Source organism: Eucyclogobius newberryi, unplaced genomic scaffold, assembly GCF_026437365.1.
Source record: "Eucyclogobius newberryi isolate DKJ021-1_F unplaced genomic scaffold, fEucNew1.0.hap1 SCAF_19, whole genome shotgun sequence".
NCBI lineage: Eukaryota > Metazoa > Chordata > Actinopteri > Gobiiformes > Gobiidae > Eucyclogobius > Eucyclogobius newberryi.
Window position 1 is genome coordinate 20,856,228 of NW_027315823.1, and position 20,324 is coordinate 20,876,551.

Here is a 20,324-nt window from a genome sequence, read left to right on the forward strand (position 1 = left end):
TATGGAATATTCTTTGTGGAGCATTTTGAAAGTGCCTGCATTATTTAACTACAAGTGCCGTCTTGCAGTCTATTTTTGATTTGAGAATTTGACACAGAGGAGATTTTCACAGGTTATAATACATTCTCTTTAAATATTTTCAAACTTTTTACTGCTTTCATGTACTACAGGGAACATTTTACAGTCTTCATGTTTTAGGCCATGTGAAACTACAGAGGCTGTTCTCCTTTTTGTGACGATTATCCTGTTGTAAAGAGCTGCCCACTTCTTAACATGAACAGACACACAGGACAACTAGACGCCAATTAAGACAATGATTTATTGAATGAAGTACCTACCGTACATTAGGAACTTTACCTGAGAAGTGTTTGGTCTATGACTGCGTGTATATGTCTGTACTGTGTTTGTAGCGTTAAAACATGGATTTATAGAATTAGCATTTTCCCATACAGACCAGTCCTTACTTATCATAATAATTTATCTAAATGTATTATTACACCCATTATACCTTGTCTGTATTATTATCATGTTGACTACATTTAACCCAGAACAGGGGCGGAGTGGGTCATCAGCACTTTGCCAGCCCCTTTTTTAAGGGCAGTTGTTTGTATGACATGCATAAATGTCACGCAAATGTGTAGAGGGATCTGGGGGTCCTCTTCAAGGATTTATTTTTTTGGCAAAAAATGCATACATTACTGTATTCTGATACTGCCAAAGATATACTGTAGTACAAAGCAAACAAGATGGTGGACCAAGCACAGCCCTGTCTCACACCTCTTTGAAAACTGAAGGATTTTCAACCTTCAGTTTTCAAAGAGGTATTATTATTTTTAAATAATAATAATGTGTATTTTACCTTATAGCATTAGCTGAGCCCAATGCTCTGGACTGGACAACCTTGTCTTTTCAGTTATTGTGATTTTTAAACCTTTTTACACAGTAAAAAATTATAACCAGCTTGTCAATGTTTTATAGGGGCTATGGGAAGTATTTGATTGTTGTTAGAGGAACTATAACATTGGAACTTTGAAAAACTTATGGAAAGAAGTCAAAGTACATGTACATCATCATGTATTCCTGTTTCTGTGCAAACAAAACTTGCTGAGAAAGTCAAAACCCAAGGCCTTCTATCTTGGAGTCACTGCATCAGGCTGGATTTATAACCACCATTTCACTACACCAAAAACCAAGTGTAACTTAAGACCTTTTGTGGTTTTGTAGACTTCTCTATACACATCCAGGGCTGCCTTGCGTACTGTTTTGCTGGCCTGACATTGTTGCACTCTCCATGCCCTTGTCAGTGTATGGGCCGAGTGCTCAGACAGGCCATAATGATCTGGCTGCAATCCAAGTCTTTCCTCCACACCAAGAGGCAGGTCCAGCTGCTGGTGCCAAAAGTAAAAAGTGGTTGTCCTCTCGCTTTTATTGCATCTTTCATCAACGAAAACTGCTGGACTTTCTGAGTATTGAGCACACAAAACATTGGTTATACAGACTATAAAGAGGCTTTTGCAGCTAAACCGACTCTTACAACTTATAACTTACAAGATTACCTGCAGCACTAATAGAGAAGTTATGCATTTTGGAGATATACCTTCTTATTAGAAAAAAACATCACCTATGTCCTTTCCAGACACTATTCTTTAAACTTAATAAACAGTGAAACCAAACTGTTTTGCTTCAGCATTATGCTAAATCTATACATCAAAGTGAAATTCAGCACTTACGCTATATCACTTTGTGCTAAGTCTTAAATTGAAAGCAATTCCATCAAGATGCACTTGAAGACTCTAAGAATGCCTTTAAAAAGTTAGATTGTTGTTCTCCTTTGCCCAATACCAACATTTTCAAATCACATAGAAAAAATTAAGGACACAAAAGCCAATTTAAACCACTATAGTTCAGACTTGGTGCACTTCAGAGGAAAATCCAGCATCCATTTTGTGGCAATGTATGCCTATTTTAAGATTGTGAATTTTGTATTGTTTGAAAATCCTTCAGTTTTCAAAGAGGTGTGAGACAGGGCTGTGCTTGGTCCTCCATCTTGTTTGCTTTGTACTATATCTTTGGCCCAATATATTAGACAATCAAAAATGTTACAAAAAGTGTTACAATTGATGGGATGGAGCATAAAATTGCCAGCTACCCAGATGTTTTGTTATATTAACCAAACCAAAAATTTCCATACCCAATGTGGTGCATATTTTTCAAAAAAGGAGGCCAATGTCTGGATACAATTTAAAAAAAATAAATAAATAAAAAATAAAAAACTTAAAAATGTTTTGTTTACTCTTATCCCATACTTAAATCTAAGTAGGATTGAAACTATACAAATGTATGTTTTGCCCAGAATATTTATGTTTTGTCCAGATTTCTCTATCTGATCCAGACCTCCAATTTCCCTCCTCAACCAGCTGTTCGATGAGTGGAATATATCAATCATAAAACCTTTCATTTTCGACCCAGAATATGAAACTCAATGGAAAAATCTTCAGTATAATGTCATAGTGGGGGTTCCTGTAAAGGCCCTACTGGCAGATGACAAATGGTTGAGTCTGCCTGTGTGCCTTAGTTGTATTTGGATACGCACACTGTCTCCTCTTGTCCATCCTCGTCCACATGGCTCACAGGGGTCCCTCACAGGCCGTCATTTCACCATCATGTACACATTTTAGGCCTTTAGGTAAAACCTATAGCTTTGGTTGAAGATAATTTACTGAAAAAACACGACACACGGAGGCAAAATGATGCGTCTATTTCATTAAAGGCCGTGGCTGCAGAGCCGCGGCGCGGTCAAATAGCCTCATGGCTAACCCTATCCTTAACCCTGACCCTGACCCTAACCCCAAGACCTAACCCGGCGCGGTCCAACCTGGCGCGGTCAAATAGCCCAGCAGTTTCAGGAGCCGCGGCACAAAATAACATGGCAGTTTCGCGGCTCTGTAGACACTCCCTTCATTAAATGCATCAAAATCACTTCACACTTCATAAACTGGACTCGGGTTTTGCCTGTTGTTTACTTGGAACCTCAGTCACGCTGATCTCGCCCCTCCTCCCCACATAGACTACCGCAATACATGATGTAGTGGCCTTGGAATGCCCTGCATCTAAACTTTCAGCCGCTGAATTGTGAAGTTTTGCATCTATTGCAAATTTACGGTAATGACGAAAGGCCGAGAGCCGATTAGACTAGTGCATTTTCCGACTCGGTGGCGGCTGAAAACTGAGAGAAAACGGAACCCGTTCCGGAAATAAATTTAGACCTGGTCAGAGTGGTCACGTGGTACGTGAGCGCTGCTCCTCATAACCTCTCACAGGGGAGAAGAGTACTTCAGCGCATGGTGGACCGACAGCCCTCGGATGTAGCTAGCCGCTAAAGGCCAATGAGTGCTGTAAACCCTGGCCAGCTGTGCGGCTGGAAGTGTACTGCACTGAGACCTCCGATTTAAAATGGACCAGATGGGAACTTCTTTGATACAAATCTAGTTTGATTTGGCGTTCACTCTCCACAAACATACACACTTAGAAGGAAGTGCACCATGGTTCCCTTTAATCGGACGAAGTGTGAACAATGGACATGGAAAATATAGCATTGTGTCAGTGTTGCTAATAGATGGCAAGTTGCTGAGGGACTCAAACCCAAGTCCTTCTATTGAGGCACTGAGGCAAGATTTATTAACTACTGTTTCACCGCAAAAAACAAAACCAATTTAATCTAAATCTTTTGTGGCTATGCAGACGTCTGAGCGTGGTCAGTGATGTACACATGGGGTTTTATCACTTGACTTGCCAAGTTTCCTTAACTTCCCTTGCCATTGCTTCATATAGGTTATGGTTCACATCCATCTCTGTCCAGGGTCCTCGTGGGGCCACCACCCATCATTACCCCCTGTGTCTGCTGTATCCCTGCCCCCTCCTCTCGTACAGTCACTGAAGGTCAGCAATGCCCCCGCTCTGACATAATTGAATTTCCTTTGACCATGGTGTGTCATCATAAGTATTTGGACTCTGGCTGTTTCTCTGCACCATTAGTGGACCTGGTCAGTTTGTCCCCATGAGCCTGTGCTTAATTAAAATAACTTGAGCTTAAAGGAACTTCTAGATCCCACATTTCAGTATTAGAAGATTCTAGTCTCAATGAATTATGCCTTTAAGACAAACATAAAATGTTAAAATTTAACAACAGAACGATATCCACAGCAGATTCCCTAAATTGTTTGGTGATTCCTGATAGCCATCAGTGCATTTCTATAATACATATGGTTAGGGGTGGGCAATATGGGAAAACATTTATATCACTATTTTCTTGCCGGATCACGATTTCGAATTTGATCACGGTTCATCTACACTTATTGTATTGTATTTTTCTATTGTCTTAAAGAGTTAAGTAACTTATCCAATATGAGGAATGTCTGTGTTTGAGCAGATGCAGAGAAACAGTGACAATATTGTCACAAGGATTAAATTACTATTCGATTTTTATCACCATATTGCTTGGGCTTACAGTTAGTACTCACTTTATACAGCCTTTATCAGTAATGTTATGATAATTATTAGACTATAGTTTAATTATACATTTCAAATGTACTTCTCAGTGCCTATGTATAATACACAACACATTTTGCCCATATACTATATCTATCTAGACAATCCAGTTTGTAGCAGAAGGAAAGTGGTCACTGTTGTCAAGCAGACTGCTTTGTTCCACGTCACTAACAGTTCACTCACTATAGAGTAAAAGAGTCTTTGCCAATTTGTTCTTTTTTCCTATTTCTTTCTATTTCCACTATGTTGGTTGTAAGTATTTAAATAATGATGCGATTATTTTAGTAATGGAGTAATGTATAGATTTTTTTTGTTGATGAATCGAGTGATCCATTAATTTATTAATAGATTACATTCTGTGAAAAAATATTTTATAAGGCGATTATAGTCCAAATGTCCATGATGAGTGCATCTGCTCATTTAATTTGATTTCTGAATGGAATGTGAAGCCATGAAAATGGATCCATGTCTGTCTTCTCCTGAAATAAAGAAAAAACACCTTCCTGTTAGACTCTTTATTTTTAGTTAACTATATTGTAAACTGATCAGATTCCTTGTGTTGTGCTTGAGTGCTGTGACTCTGCAGCTATGCAGATGATTTTTCACTGAGGCCGAGTCATTTTGCAACATTAGCTTGTGTGTCGTTCACTTTAGCCTCTGTCTCTTCACCCCTCGGTGCAGACTTTCTGTTTTATTATTGCGGCCCTGTGTGCTCTTTCACACAACATAAACACACTTGTGAGTTTAAAACAGGCAGCTTTCTCTTCCGTTGTGCTTCAATTGCTGCAGGCACCGCACAGAAACAAGCTCTGTGGGAAACAAGCACCACAAGTAGTTCCGTGCACTCTCCGTTTGCCACAGATACATGTGGTTTTAATTAAATATGTAAATTAAATGAATCGTCAAAGCAGTAAAATGATAATCAACCTTCTTCTTTTGTAATGCTATCATTTCAGCCCTAGATGCAAGATCTGTGTTTTGGGAGTCATCACATCCATAAAAAGGAACTGTAAGAACAAATAACTCTTGTAACTTGTTGAGATATTCCATTAAGATGAAATCTGAGGCTGTTTGCTGATGCCAACGCCAGACAAATTGTTGTACTTGGCATAAATGAAGCATTACTTTAACTGTACTTAATCAAGCAAATGATTTAGTCTCCTATCCATCCAAGTGACAGCAGTTACAACAGATTAATGGTGTGCAAATGACCATCCAACTGTTTGTATGTAACACAACTTTGCGGGTTGGTTCTATGTATAACCACTGTGTGAGCTTATGTGTTGTGGTCACTGTGCATCGTACATGGATCTTGAAATCCAGATGTCCCTATTGTTGCACCAGCTCTGCTTTGTGAATAATGAATGTGTCCTGTTTTCTTCAAAGCTGTTTACTTCATCATCATTAGAATAAAATGAGACTTTGGAGTCGTAACATCTACAGTGAGGAGGGTTATACAGTATTTATTTCCAACCAAATTTAACCCTGCTGTGTGAATGCAGATTTTCACACCTTAGGTATATTTAGTAATTCAAGACACAACATCATCTCGTAATGCGAGGTTCCTGCCCTGTGCCTTTTTGTTGTGGCAAACTAAAGGGTGGCTAATCTGGATGATACATACATGTTTTTGAGTTCTGGAAAGATCACGATATATGATAAAATCAGAAAACTTAATTAAAATACAGATTTAACCATGTTGAGTTGCAATATATAATTATTGGCCCCATCCAGATATTCATTGTAGCTGGACCTTGTCATACTTGAAAACAATCCACAATGAAAATAATCCAGTGGTGGTCAGCAACATTTTAATCTCCTATTCGTTTTGTTGAAATCTACTCCGTGCATCACTATCACTAAAATCGAGATTAATTGCTTTCATATTTGTGGCGCAGAATGGCGATCATGGCACACACACGCACACACACATGCACGCACACGCACGCACGCACACACACACACACACACACACACACACACACCGCCAAGCAGACCCCTGTTTTGCACACGGCGCAACGAACGTACGATCCAAATCGAAGTGAATCTGCACAGATCAAAACGAGATCTAATTGACAGTGAGGCATCGGTGTGGTACAGCACACAAGTTCACACAGCTTGACTCAAATGGGAATCGTACCATTAAAGGTGCTTTTAATGAGAAAATGTAAAAGGATCCAGAGGAGGTAGCGTTACTTAGAACTGGCACTATTTGGAGATGTCGTGTGCTTTTTATACAGGTTACAATTGGTAAAGCTTGTTGATGTGAGGAGCTATTTTTATGTAACATTATAATAAGGGCTTACTGCCATTTAAAAAACGCATCAATTTAGCTTCCTCAATGCAGAGAATGAGATACGGGAAGAGGTGGGGGGTAATTGAATTTACAAAAGCATCCCACTGTTTGACTTTGCAATTCGGTCTTCCACTGATGGCAGTGGCAGGTGAACATCATTTTAACATCATTATTTTTGTGAGATAAAAACCCAACACACTGATGTATGAAACTGTGCAGCTTTTGAGGCGTTCCATCATCTCCCAAAGTCCTGCAGCTTCCTCCTCCTCCTCCTCCTCCTCCTCCTCCTCCTCCTCCTCCTCTTCCTCCTGCTGAAGCGAGGCAGCAACAGAGAGAGAGAGAGAGGGGGAGAGAAAGAGAGAGAGAGAGAGTCACGCTTACAAGCCAGCGAAAGAAGAGACGTCAAGAGGAGGATCTACACCGGAGGGAAAAAAAATCCCTTCTCCTCTTTTCTTTTTCTCCCGCCTGGCTTCGCGCATCCTACCAACAGCGGAGGAGAGCGAAGAGGCGCGAGTAGGTTCTAGGCTGGCGCTGTAGTCCTACACTCCAGCCTTGCCTTGCCTGCCGTTCCGTTGGCGGATCTCACAGTGCGTGCATCCCCCCAAAAAAAACAAAAAAAACAGAGTCCGCACAGTGACATCGCTCCGCAGCAGCAACAAGAAGAGGAAGGGAGAAGAGGAGCAAACCGCGGCAGGGGAGAGAGGAGAGGCAGGATGCTTAACAACCTGACCGACACAGAGGAGGGGGACGGGGGAGCGCAAAGCCAGGGTAAGTGATAGGATGTGTCAGGCGTACGCACACAAGCACTCACACGCACATATGGAGATTCACATGGTTATGCAAGACAAGCTGGTCATTTAAATCTCCTCAAACAGACATACAAAGGTGCAACGAGTATTTTCCAAGCATGTTATTACAGTGTTGTATGCATGAGTGGTCAAGGTTCGGCTGTTATGGAGGTGTACGGCACTCGGCCTGCTTCCTCCGCTGCTGCTCCTACTCTTACTGCAAGGCTGTTGTGACAGGAATAGTAATGGGTTCGCCAGCCTCTCACCCATTGCATACAATAGACAGGAGAGGGTATGGACAGATTGGCTTGTCGGGCTGGCACGTTCTGTTCTGTATGGTGGAATAAAGTGTCTTCCATTTTGCAATTTTGCATTGTATCATCTTTCATTGAGTATATCCAGTTCAAGCCTACACCTCATCTATTCTTCATCAGATCGCACACTTTCACCACATTTGGGATCCTTTTGACAGGGGGAATGGGCATACATGTACACATGTAACCACTCACAATTACTGCTCAACCAGCACTGCTAATCCGTTCACCCCCAGCTGTCAAAATATGCCCTTTGCTCTATCCCCGGAGTTGAGCCCATGCAGGAACCAGTCCTAACAGACCTTACTTGTGAGAGGGACCAATAACTGCAATAGCTTTGTATGCAGTCTGCAAAAAAGGGTTTTAAAGGAGCACTATGTAATTTTTCCACCACATGCTTTTCTCCAAGGATATGTTAATTATTTTCTTGTAATGTCTCACAGTAATCTACGTTGCATTTATTCAATTTCAGTGTCTGTATTGCATAAATATATTTTCAAAATAACAATTACATCACTTCTTATATGTGAGCGGAGTAACCTCTCCACTTTGCCTGTGGCGTCACCTGCTACTCCCCGTGGAGATAAATATGTCTAATGCCATGATCTTCATAGAGAGGTGGTGAACCCTCCACCTGAACAGGTACATGCATACAGTGCATCTTTAACGGTTTGGTGCCATAGCCACAAACAGAAATTCAAAAATTCATCAAATGTCATGTGTACATCTTTAGCTAAACAGAAGTATGGCATAGATGATAAATTACAGTGGTAGATAAGAGTTCCCATACTAAGTGGCTGTTCATTTTGCTATAATTGGTAATTCAAACAAAATGTACTTGCTGCTTACAGTCACTACTGGTTAAGAGACAGGATGCGGATGAGAGAACAGTCACTATGCTTCCTCTTCTTCCTATGATGGGCTTAATGATAAAAATAGACCAGTGCTGGGAATATGAATATTTAACTTAATGCGGGCATCCTTTTTTTTTTTGCGTGAGGGGATTACAATGTCTACTTGATGCGTAGACCCTTGTATGAGACTGGCAGCAGGGTTAAAGCACGACCCATTTGTAAGTGGTGTGATTTGAAACTCTCCGAGACAGGTTAGCAGCAGGCATGACATGAAGCCAGAAAACAGGAGTGAGCACATTAAGTGTATGTGCTTCAGTTTTTCAGTGCACGTCAAATTGATCCTGTGAATTACATAAACAATCGTAGCGTGTACTCAAAGCTCTCATGTTGGTTGCCACATTTGGAAAAACTTTGCTCTTTTTTATGTGTTCTGTTTTAGAAGTGCACATTTAATTTGCCTATAATAGAGAAATAGTTTGTAGGGCTGGCCATATTGGATCCATTTTAGTGACTGTAGCTCCAATATAGCATGTAATGTGCACAGGTGTAGTGGGACTCGCTGAGAGGCAGAAAGCGGAATAAGTGCCCTCTTTCTATACATCACCATTTCCACTCAGTTACTGATACGTGGAACAGCAATATATTATGTATGACCATCAGTGAGAATATATATTCTAGTACATCTAGTATTTCTATTGCAAACTCTTTCAGTTATTGGATACAATGTCGAGTGTAAATGTTCCCAAGCTTTCTACAGCTCTACTTATAGATAAGATAAGATAACCTTTATTTGTCCCACAATGGGGAAATTACAGTGTTGCAACACAGGTTAGTTACAGAAACAAATTAGACACAGAAGTAAATAATAAAAAACAGATAACTTATAAAAAACCCTCTTTTAGGCCTTTTATGGCAAAAGAAGAGGAAAAAGTGATGGCAGGAATCAGAATATAAATACTGGTCCGTGCCTATCTTTTAATAGTTTATGTTTTAATATTATCTCAACAATTCTGGCTTTTATTTCCTGGCTTACCTGATGTGTAAGGATGGAACGTAATAAATATGTGCATTTATGTTTTATTTAATGCATATTTCTAAAGCAGTTGCTTTTTTGATCCGGAAATGTGGCATTAATGGCATCACAAAGTTTCTTAGAGGGTTGCTTTTGGCTGCCTCATATTTCTCTGTCTCTCTTGGTCTGTCATCTTGTCTTATTGGACCTTATACTTGCATACAGACTCACACCACACACGCACGCATACACGCACGCATACACGCACACATACAACCCCTTTCATCTGAATCACAGCTCTGCTAGCTAGCGGTGCAACAACCTGAATAACTCTGTTTAGTCATCAGTCCAAGGCCACTCTAGAAAGGGAGGGCTATCCGCCTCGTTCAAGCAGGAACGTCAGAGACTGTCGCTATCCACTCTCACCTGGTGCTGAAAGCGGCATTCCCCTTCTCCTTCTCCTCCTTCAGCTTGACTCCAGTGGTTTGTATGTATATACAGGAGTTTGAGGCGTTGTCCAAGGTGCTGATTTATAGCAGTCATTACACGGCTGGGTTAAGGCCAGGAGGAGAGCAGCACCCGCGGTATTTGACACCAGGTTTTAGCTGTTTCACTGTGGAGGCATCATTATTACTGAGGCCAATTTAAATGCATTCAAGATATAGAAAGTACAAGTTAAAAGGAAGAAAAGTTGCAGTTCCAGGCACATTTGCATATTCATAAGTTGTCATGTTGCCCTCACAACATATTGTTAATTATCTCGAGATTTTCTCTTTGAAGTGACAGTTAGGAGAATGAGGAGGTAGGAGCAGTCAAGACATAGTTCAGTGTCTTTGCTGGTTCTGTTGGAATCAGCATGCAGCTTTGTGCTAAAAGGTTTCCTAAAAAGTTTTTTTTGTGTTTGGCACTTAGAAATTTAGTCTGAAGGAAAGCAGGCCCTGCTTGTTTAGCATACACATGTTAATAGTTTTAAGCACTCTTCTCACACTAGTGCTATTTTGCTTGGAGATTTGTTGTATAAAGATATGGTTATATCTTCAAACTATCCACGTTAAGGATGGGCCTATGTCATGTTAGCAACCGCAATAATTTTATGCTACTCAAAATGTTTGTGTATGTCATCAGTTCTTTGTCTTTTTATGCAGTTATCTTCTCATTAACATGCCACTATGTTTAATGGCTGTGATTTAATGAGTGAGGGCTTTTTGTGAAGTGTGCATGATTGAGTATTACTTATGAGTTCTGCTTAGACAAAGTCATTGCCTCAGCTGGTCAGCCAACAGCTGATAGACAGATTTTTCTCAGTGGCTGCATGGTTATCAAATAAATGCATTAAAGACAATTTACTTCTGTTGGATGTAAAAGGTTTAATAATCCCTTAGATTTAGTTATTAAGGTGATTGTAGAGTTTCTGCAGATCCTAATCGTAGATCCAAATACATGCATAGACATATTCAACACTAATCTTTGATCTTAGTGGCAGCTAACATTACATCTCCTTTCATTTCAAATGCTAAGACTGCAGGGGACACTGTGTTGCTTGTTTTCTGGATACAGAATGGAAATCCAAATCGAATAACTTATTAGTGGCTCTCAACGCCAATCTGTCCTTCTCTTGGCTCATGTTTTTCAGAGCTGTGAACAATCTTGTAATGATGCTTTAGTTATGGCTGACTGCATAATACTGCAAAATGCTCCTGGGGGTCCTCTCCTAGGGAGGAAGTTGTTGTGTATGCTCAAAGTCATTATTCTCTGCCTCCACTCTGCTGCTCATCTACTGTGAATGGAGCATAGGGCATTGCAAATGCACTAAGTGAAACAGATTGCTGACCAAACAGGGAGGGACACTTGTTACCTTCAACAAAGCTCACTGCTTGCATCTCAAATGTCAATCACATTTTACAATCACAAGAGACATTTTTTCCACTTAATGACAGGTAGTTTTAACATTAGACCTATAGAATGCATGTATGACCATTAAAGATAAACATGAATAAGCGAATATCTGGTTATGAGGCGTGCTTTAATTTGATTTCATAAAGGAAGTTATTAACAGAACCTGGATAAAGATTGCAATGGCTTCCATGATGATTCCAGGGTCAGAGCTAGATGAAAAGATTTCTTTCTAATTAGACTTTACTTAGCATCACTAATGGGTGTACATTTAATTGATGGATTGTGTCAATTAGAGAGCAGGGTTGTATAATATGTTTCTTGAATCATACTACACGGATAAAAATGCCCAGACAATGGTATGCCACAGACACATGTGCATGTAGAGGAACCAGCCATGCTCCTCATCTCTAACCACTCCAATTTACAGTCATTATTAAGTATATCCCAGCTCTGATAAATTACATTGACATGCTGTCAGGGCAGCTGTATATCAACAACAAGGATAAATAGACATTTTCTGGGGTTAACTATTTAAAATGTACGACTTGTTTTACAGCGGGTTTATGTCAAGAAAGAAGCTGACGAATTAGGGTTAGGGTTACTTTGTTTACATTGTTATTCTCGTTGGAGGTCTCATTTGCATTTGAGATGTCAAAAGAGCAAATTAAATTCAAAATTGAATGAACCAATATTGTCACAACTCCCTCACAACTAGTTCTGTGTTGCTGTCAAATAATAAACATCCCTAAAATATTATAAATGTACTCTTGTGAACACAATGAATGAACTGCTCTTACAAAGGTTTTCCTGATTCATATATACTTTCACAATTGACTGAAAAACACCTAAAATAGGCTCAACAAGTTTTGATTGCCTATTTTTAACACTAGTGTGAAGGGTTCACATCTTGAAGGGAGATATATTAAACATCTCTCACAGCACAGCCTGTAACCATGGCAATACACCATACCTACTTGGTTATTTTCATCCACTGAATCAGAAATGGTTGAACAATTGGATACTGGTGGATAGTGCTTAGTACAATGGCTTTGTGTGCATGTTTAATGTCAGGTATGTAATGGTCAGTGTGAAGTGTGAGGGATGGACGCCTGCTTTGGGCTGGAGGGGGGGTCACAAATCCAAACCTCTCCATCGTGACTTAAGCTGGGCGAGTGGGATTCTCCAGGGTATTCTCTTTGGTCTTTTACTTAAGATACTGCAGTCCATGATGAGTCTCTCAATTTCAGACCTATCTGACATTACTGTGAACCGACTTGTGCCAGGAGATGGGCCTGTAATGAAAAGCCACGTATTGATTTGCTCTTACTCATATACCTATTTGTGGTGTTTTCGCTGGAGGCGGGAGCTCGGCTAGCCTTTAGAACCACAGGATTCTGCCTAGTTACACCAAATGCAAACTTTGCGAATGTGACTGTTAATTTAAGCCCTATATCATCCCATTTTATCAAACTATTTTTCTCGTTTGGCTCCAAAGAGAAAAATAACCAAGTTGGTATTGTGGATTGCCATGGTTACAGGCAGTTGGAACTGTTCCATATAGCAGCTTAAGAGGAACTCTCTGTATACTCCTGGGTTAAATGTGATAATAATGACAGCATTTTACATAAAGCTGGTCACTTTTTTCCTGCAAAAATCGAGGGTTTGAATGATGAAATCTTGCACAAGGAACAATGTGTATTAGGTCATTTGCATTTCAAAAAACAGGAATAAGTTTAAAAAACAATTGTTTCAGAAGATGCAGTGCAGAACATGCACCACGCACTCTTCCACTCAATAGAAAGAAAAAGAAGAGAATGAAACGCTCAGCTTCGTTGTTTGTTGGTAATTGCCTAGGTAACCACAAGGCAAAGGCAAAAAGGGGTTTCTCTTTCATCTTAAAAGTAGTTGTTACACAGAAGGCACTCACCATTAGGTTGGCCTTGGGTACCGTATGTTAACCATGACATTGACTTTCAAGTGCCTGTGTATCTCATAACATATAGAGGGCGTTCCTTATGGCTACATATGAAGAAGGAAAGGGAACTTAATGAGATCTGCTCATAAAAAGTGAAAACCTATTACACCGTATCTGCTGTGATGATGTAGAGAGGAGGAGCAAGGAAATTACTGTTGAAGCTGTAATAACACGAATTTGTGCATGCGGGAAAGGGCTAGGCGACATTGCTGAACTAGAAAGTCAATTGGTAGGGATGAATGGGCAGGGAGACTCATAGCCAGCAGTGGACACTCGCTTCTATATTACCAGGAAAGCTGAGCACAGGCGTGACTTGGTTAAAACATCAAATAAAATCAAAGGTGCAGATGTGTAATTTGGCAGTGGGAGTCAGGGGAGTGATGAACAATATCAAAGCATTTGCTGCCTGCTTTACTAAAGTGCTATCCTGCTCTGTGCACACGCATTAGGTTTGGTATAGGGGCTGTCATTGCTAATGGGGCAGATGGCAAATCATTGTTCAGCGCAAGATGTGTGCAAGGGAAGTTAGGGGTGTAATGGTTGGAATATTTTAAATATATATATTACAAACTTTTATAATCTAATAGTGAACACTTTGCAGCACTGGCATGAAAACCAGGTCACAAGAAAAGCGTATTACATAAACGTTAAATCAAAATTGTTAAATTGAATCCCATTGTTTGGTTAATTACAAAGCTGATTGGTATGTAATGGACTCAGTATGATTCAGGAGCGGCAAGAACATTTGACTCAAAGTCATTTTGGTGTGAATATTTCCCAGTAAAAATGATCTAGAACTTGAAGCTTTTGGAGTATCACATGTGTGGATTCAGGTGGCAAATTTAGTCGTTCAAATCTATGAATATAACAAACTAGGGTAATAAGGTTCCCTGGTTAACTACGCGTCATTAATAAACACTAGTTCTTATACAATAGTATTTCTAGATGGTTTATTATAGCTTATAAATGTTAAAGCCGTTAAATAGAATGTTTTGAGACTTCCGGGCAAGTCATTATACTAAAGGTTGAAACAAGTACAGCTGGACTTAATTTGTATGAACAGCCAAAACTCATATAAAGTAAGTCTAGCTGTGCTTGTTTCAACCTTTAGTATAATAATAATAATAATAATAATAATAATAATAATAATAATAATAATGACGATGACGATGATGGTAATAGTAATAATAATAAGCTATTAACCAAAAACATTGTCATTATTATTCATATTCATATTATTAATCTGGTTAATATAAAACATGTGTGACTAAACCATGTACAAAATATGATAAATGCTTGTAAATGCCTTTATAACTGATTATAAACAAATAATAATAGTCATTATTATTTAAAGTGTACTTGTAACTTTAACTGTATTTAGTTTGGATGAATGTGACCTGTAAACACACACTGTGGCCTTGAATCCATAAAAGAGTCAAGTTTGCCAGTAAAATCAAGTCTGATGGCAATAAAAACACTTCGAGCTAAATCAATACAAGAGATGTAATGAGATTTCCAACATAAATTACCAGACTAAGTGTTAAATATTATTACTGCAGTACCTTGTTGTGGATAACCCAAATAGTGTGTTTGTGTGTTTTACTTTAACAGATGTGTGTTATTATTATGTTATTATTAAGTGTTTTTCATTTAGTGCAAATGCCATCAGACACTGACACATGTCTAAATTCGAGAGATTGACTATAGTAACTGTCAGTGGTCAATTAGAAATGTTAGCGCTTGCCATAAAACAGACAGAACTGGTGATGGAAGTTTCTGCTTTTGCTGTCTCTCCTGTTAGTTCAAATCCATAGAGTTCAAAGCTTCATTAGACACCATTAGGTTTTCTCATTGTGAGGCACTTTGCAATTTTTATCCGTGGAAGGTGCACTAAGTTTCTTCCTTGTCTTCTTAAGTGCTAATGCGGCGCACAAGTTCAAAGGGTGGGAAAGCCATGCCATGAGCCCTAAATGCTTATTGCTCACCTTATTTTATTTAATCACTGTGTAAATGTATTGTTTTAATGTCCATATAAACTAAACAAATCATTCAATATGAATACATATTTTTAATGTAAATATGAATACATTTTGGATCAAATATTCTTCTGTCCTCTTCTCTTACATGTAATTCTTGGTGTGACAGACAATCACTTAAGTGAATAGGGGTCCATTATGACTACACAATGACCAACACTACACTTTGAACATATTCAATGACAGGGCTATCAGTGGGGTTGTTTGGGAAAATATTCGATTTCTAATTCTGTCAGAACACATTGCAGTTTCGTAATTTAGAAAGTGCCTCCTATAGTGCAGTTGTGAAGCTGTTTGATGTCTATCTATGAATGGAAGTGCTTGGGATTCATCTTTTATGCTGTGGTGTCATTTATCGAGATTGTCTGTGTAGGAGATCAGACATGGAAGATTAAAAGAAATACTGGATGATACTAATGTTATTAACTAATAGCCACTTTGATTTACTGATGAATAAGAACGCATCTGGCAGAAGGCCTCTGCGTTTATATGTTGCCCCATCATATTAATGGGTGCATGCAATTTGTGTCACAATATTTTCAAAACAGAGAATGACAAACTCACTTGAATCCACTTTTAACCAGTAGAGGCACATGCTACTTCCTTTAGCCTTCCTTTAGGAGCAATGGAAACATACTCTGTTATTTAAAGGTGCACTATGTGACATTTCACCTTCTTGTCTCCAAGGAAATACATGTTATTGCTTAATGTTCCACAGTATAACGTTTAACTGATCTATCACCTTGGAGACAAGCAGGTGGTGCCACTGGATCAGGTTACAAGTCAGATCTGCAAAGAGGCGAGCCCACTCACAGTAAGAATGCATGTTTTTCAATTTATTTTAGTCATTAAAAACAGCTGAAGTTGGCGTGCTGCTCGGTGGTGGAGTGGTTAAGGCACAGCACACGTATGCCGGGCTCCAGGTGCAGCCACAGTGTCGTGAGCATGATTCCTGACTCCGACTATTTACGCATGTCCTCTCTTCTCTCACCCCCCATTTCACACTACTTTCCTTTCAATAAAGCGTACAGGCACAAAATCGGTGGAACCTTTAAGTTAAAGCCTGATCTGTGTACCTGCGACGGCACCTCCTCATATACAGCCACAGTGATTCACTGAATGAATCACTTAAAACTTGCATTCAGGTGCTTCATTTGCTATAATGTCATCATTGCAACATTTCTTTTCAATTCATTATTTCATCATTGCAACCAATGATGAAACGGTGGCAGAGCGGTTAGTACTCTCGCCTCCCAAGGAAGAAATTGTGGGTACCATTATCACATGATCTCTCTGGGTGGAGTCTGCATTTCCTCCCCGTGTTACCGTGGGTTCTCTCTGGGTTCTCCGGCTCCTCCCACCGTTCAAAGACTCGCATGTGTTCTCTAAACACACTCTAAATCGCCCCTAGCGAATGAATGTGAGAGTGAATGGTTGTCTGTGTCTGTTTGTGTGTCTCTGTGTTAACCCTGAGATGAGCTGTCCTCTGTCCGGGGTGTACCCCGCCTAAGGCCCAAGGTCACTGGGATAGACTCCAGTCACCCACGATCCCTAACGGGAACATACGGTAGAAAATGAATGAATGAATAATTATTTCATGAACACTTATGTACCGGTATAGATCTTCGAAGTGTAATTTTCACAATCAAATATGTGTGTCACTTGGTGTAAATTTCATTCATCATTTCCCTGAGTAAAGTGTCGCCTTTGGCTTTGCTGACCACTTATCCTGCCGAGGCACAACACTTCTTCCTCCCTTCCTCAGTGTCTATCTGTCGCGCACATTTTCCTTTTTGACAACAGCTTGACATGTTCTGCCTGAGTCTCACACAAGCAAATGTTTACGACTGATACGAGGAGTGTTCCCCATCCAGAGTCTATCAGGCTGCCTTGGCAAAATGGAAATAAAGCGGCTGTCAATTGGCCCTTCCGTCACCACTTGCCCTGCGCCCCATCTAGCCCCTCAATAGGAGCCCATTCAGCTATTGTCGCGCAGAAAATGGAGCAACTTAACTGGAGAGCCCTGGAAATGCTGGAGAGTGTCGGGATTTAATATGGCCCTCTATATGTTTGATGATTCCAAAAAAAATTCAATTACAGTGTATGGGAACTTTCATTAATTTATATATGCAGACTTAAGTATTGAAATGTTATCATATTTTCATCGCACTAATTAATTTATGGCATGTAAGTTCAAGGACATAGGCAACCCAACAGCTATGTGCAATTCCATTTATATAAAGTTATGTATTTCTATATGTGTCTATAATATTTTAATTCATTTAAATGCATCCATATGGTCCCTATAGTGCTTCGTTGCCACGTGAGCTATTAAATGTGCTTTTTTTCTGTTCTTGTAGTCTTCATTATTCAATAACGCGTTTCAAGCCTTTTGCCAAGGGATATAAAAGGCCTTGCTTCCTTAAATAGAAGCCTATAATTCATCATTTATCAGCTGAAGGTCTCCTCCCTTCATATTCTATAGGAAATGTAATCGTTTTTAAAAGAACTGTCAAGTTTTTGCCCTGGGACCTGAGTCCATTTGCGTTCTGCCAACTCTGTGCGTAAGAAGGAGATTTGTGCACATATACTGCACAGTGTAAGAGCCAGGGCTGGGGCTGACCTCCATCACATAATCCCTGGACCTCTACTTACAACTGCTGATCCTTCCTCATTTGCTATCTATGGTCTTCTCCCTTTCCTGCCCTGTCATCTTCCTCCAGCGTGTCTAGATTAATAAACCCAACACTTTCTAATCTCCTCGTATCCCACTGCTGCCTCTGTCCCACACTGGCCGTTGCGACACTGCTTTTGGAGTGAAGCGAGGTCTTTTTACAGCTGTACCTCGCCTCCTTTTGTGCTGCTCACCGAATAAAAGATACATTCTATCTCTTCTCATGTCCTACTAAACCCTAATAAGATCCTAACTGCCTGTACGTTTGTGTTTTGTACATTTTATATGCGCACTTCATACATATTTACGTCAGTCTATACGCCTTAGTTTATTCAGCGGTGCAGTATAGAAGTCTTTGATATAAAGATCCTGTCGTCGATGCAGGTGACATGGAGGGGCTTTGCACACACTCCAAAGAATTCCCTAAGCAGATGTTTCAAAACAAGATGGATGCCAGGAAAGCTTCATCCAGTAGACTGTTTATGCAATAAGCAGTTATGTATCTTTTCTTACGATGGTTGTTTGTGGCTCCACAGACAGAATGACAGACAGACAGACAAAGCTTAGCTGAAGAAGCATGCCTGTGGCCTTTTTAAGTTTCCTCTATGGCAGCTGTCATCATGTGTTTTGGGAGAGAGGACACCAGGGAATAATAATGTGTGTTTGGTATGTTTTGGGCCCGAAGGCTTGACAGTCTTAATGGTTCATGGGTGGCCAGAGCACATCTGACGGAATGAGGCCAGCGTTAATATTTGGGATTTAAAAACGGCAAGATATATATTAACCAAACATATTGAGGTGATGGTCAGTTAAGTGTGTAGTTCTTCATTTAATAGCCCACAGCCATAGTGCTGCTGCTCTGCTGTACGCTCATGAATATGGACACAGATGGCATCAAACAATAATGTTTTGTAGCCTGCAGGGTTCCTAAATCTAAACGCTAGCCCTCAGTTTGACCCAAAAAGGATTCAAGAGCGGTTTTCTTAAAAATGGTCACTAAACAGGTGCACTGAAAATGTGTTGTGTCGACAGCCGGAGCCTGCATTATTACCATGTTATATTTATATATCAATATTTTATTGCTACATATTGTTTCAGAAGCGAAATTGGTGCAACATTCACAAATTTCATCATTCCATTATCCAACAATGTGGTGTGCAGACGGTTGCCTGTAGAAATGACATAAGCGGCACTCATGTCTCATGCGTACCAATGAGAAGGTTAGCATGTGATCCATCCTCGGATGGATGACACTCAGTGGGTTTGGCCACAGGAAAGATGAGTGTGGCATAATTAAAGTGCTCCTGGCCTGTGAGGAAATGCCCAATGACACGGTCAGATGGACAGTATAGTTGACATGTTGTTTGTACGGCCAGAGCATAAGGAGGCTGCTCTGTTCAATGAAAGAGTGAGATAGAGAAAATACTGCATTCAACTCCAGTCCTGATCTACGGTTACATGGCTAGTTGCTATAGCAACATGACTTCGCATTCCTTTTCACCTGCCGTTTTTGATCAATTTTCACTCTTGCTTCTTCTCTCCAACCGTCCTTTGTTCCGAGATGCCTCATTGCTGGATTCCCTTTGGTGCCTCGTGGAGGACAGCTGCTGCTGGACTCTTTTATGATAGGCTTGACCTATGGCAATTAATAAAGTCTGCTTCACAATGTTGTCTTCAAACTGTATCCATCAGGGCTATCAGCTGCTGAGTTTCCATGGTGTAATAAGGGTCACCCTTTTCCTCATTATTTGCCCAGGCAAACTCTGTTAACTCAGAGAGCCGGAAAGACAATGCCCTCCCTCAGACATAATGATTTGTCTGGATCTGGAAGTCTAAACTTTTGTCTTGACCCTCTCAGCCCATCATTATTATCACTTTACAGGTAAAGAGGTATTCGACAGGAGTCATTCATTAATGTCGACCATGTCATT

At 40.0% G+C, this 20,324-nt stretch overlaps 1 protein-coding gene across 4 annotated transcripts in view; it reads left to right on the forward strand.

Annotated features, from left to right (window-relative positions):
* Window positions 1-20,324, forward strand: part of slc12a5a (solute carrier family 12 member 5a) — a 156,525-nt gene that overhangs the window by 55,828 nt on the left and 80,373 nt on the right. The window contains exon 1 of one of the 4 annotated variants that reach the window (XM_072452090.1): window positions 7,185-7,612. The exons of the other annotated variants lie outside the window; for them this stretch is intronic. Coding sequence (XP_072308191.1) covers window positions 7,558-7,612 — 55 coding nt within the window. The 5' untranslated portion in view covers window positions 7,185-7,557. Of the gene's footprint in view, window positions 1-7,184; window positions 7,613-20,324 lie in introns of those variants that run through there. 4 annotated transcript variants of the gene reach the window in all.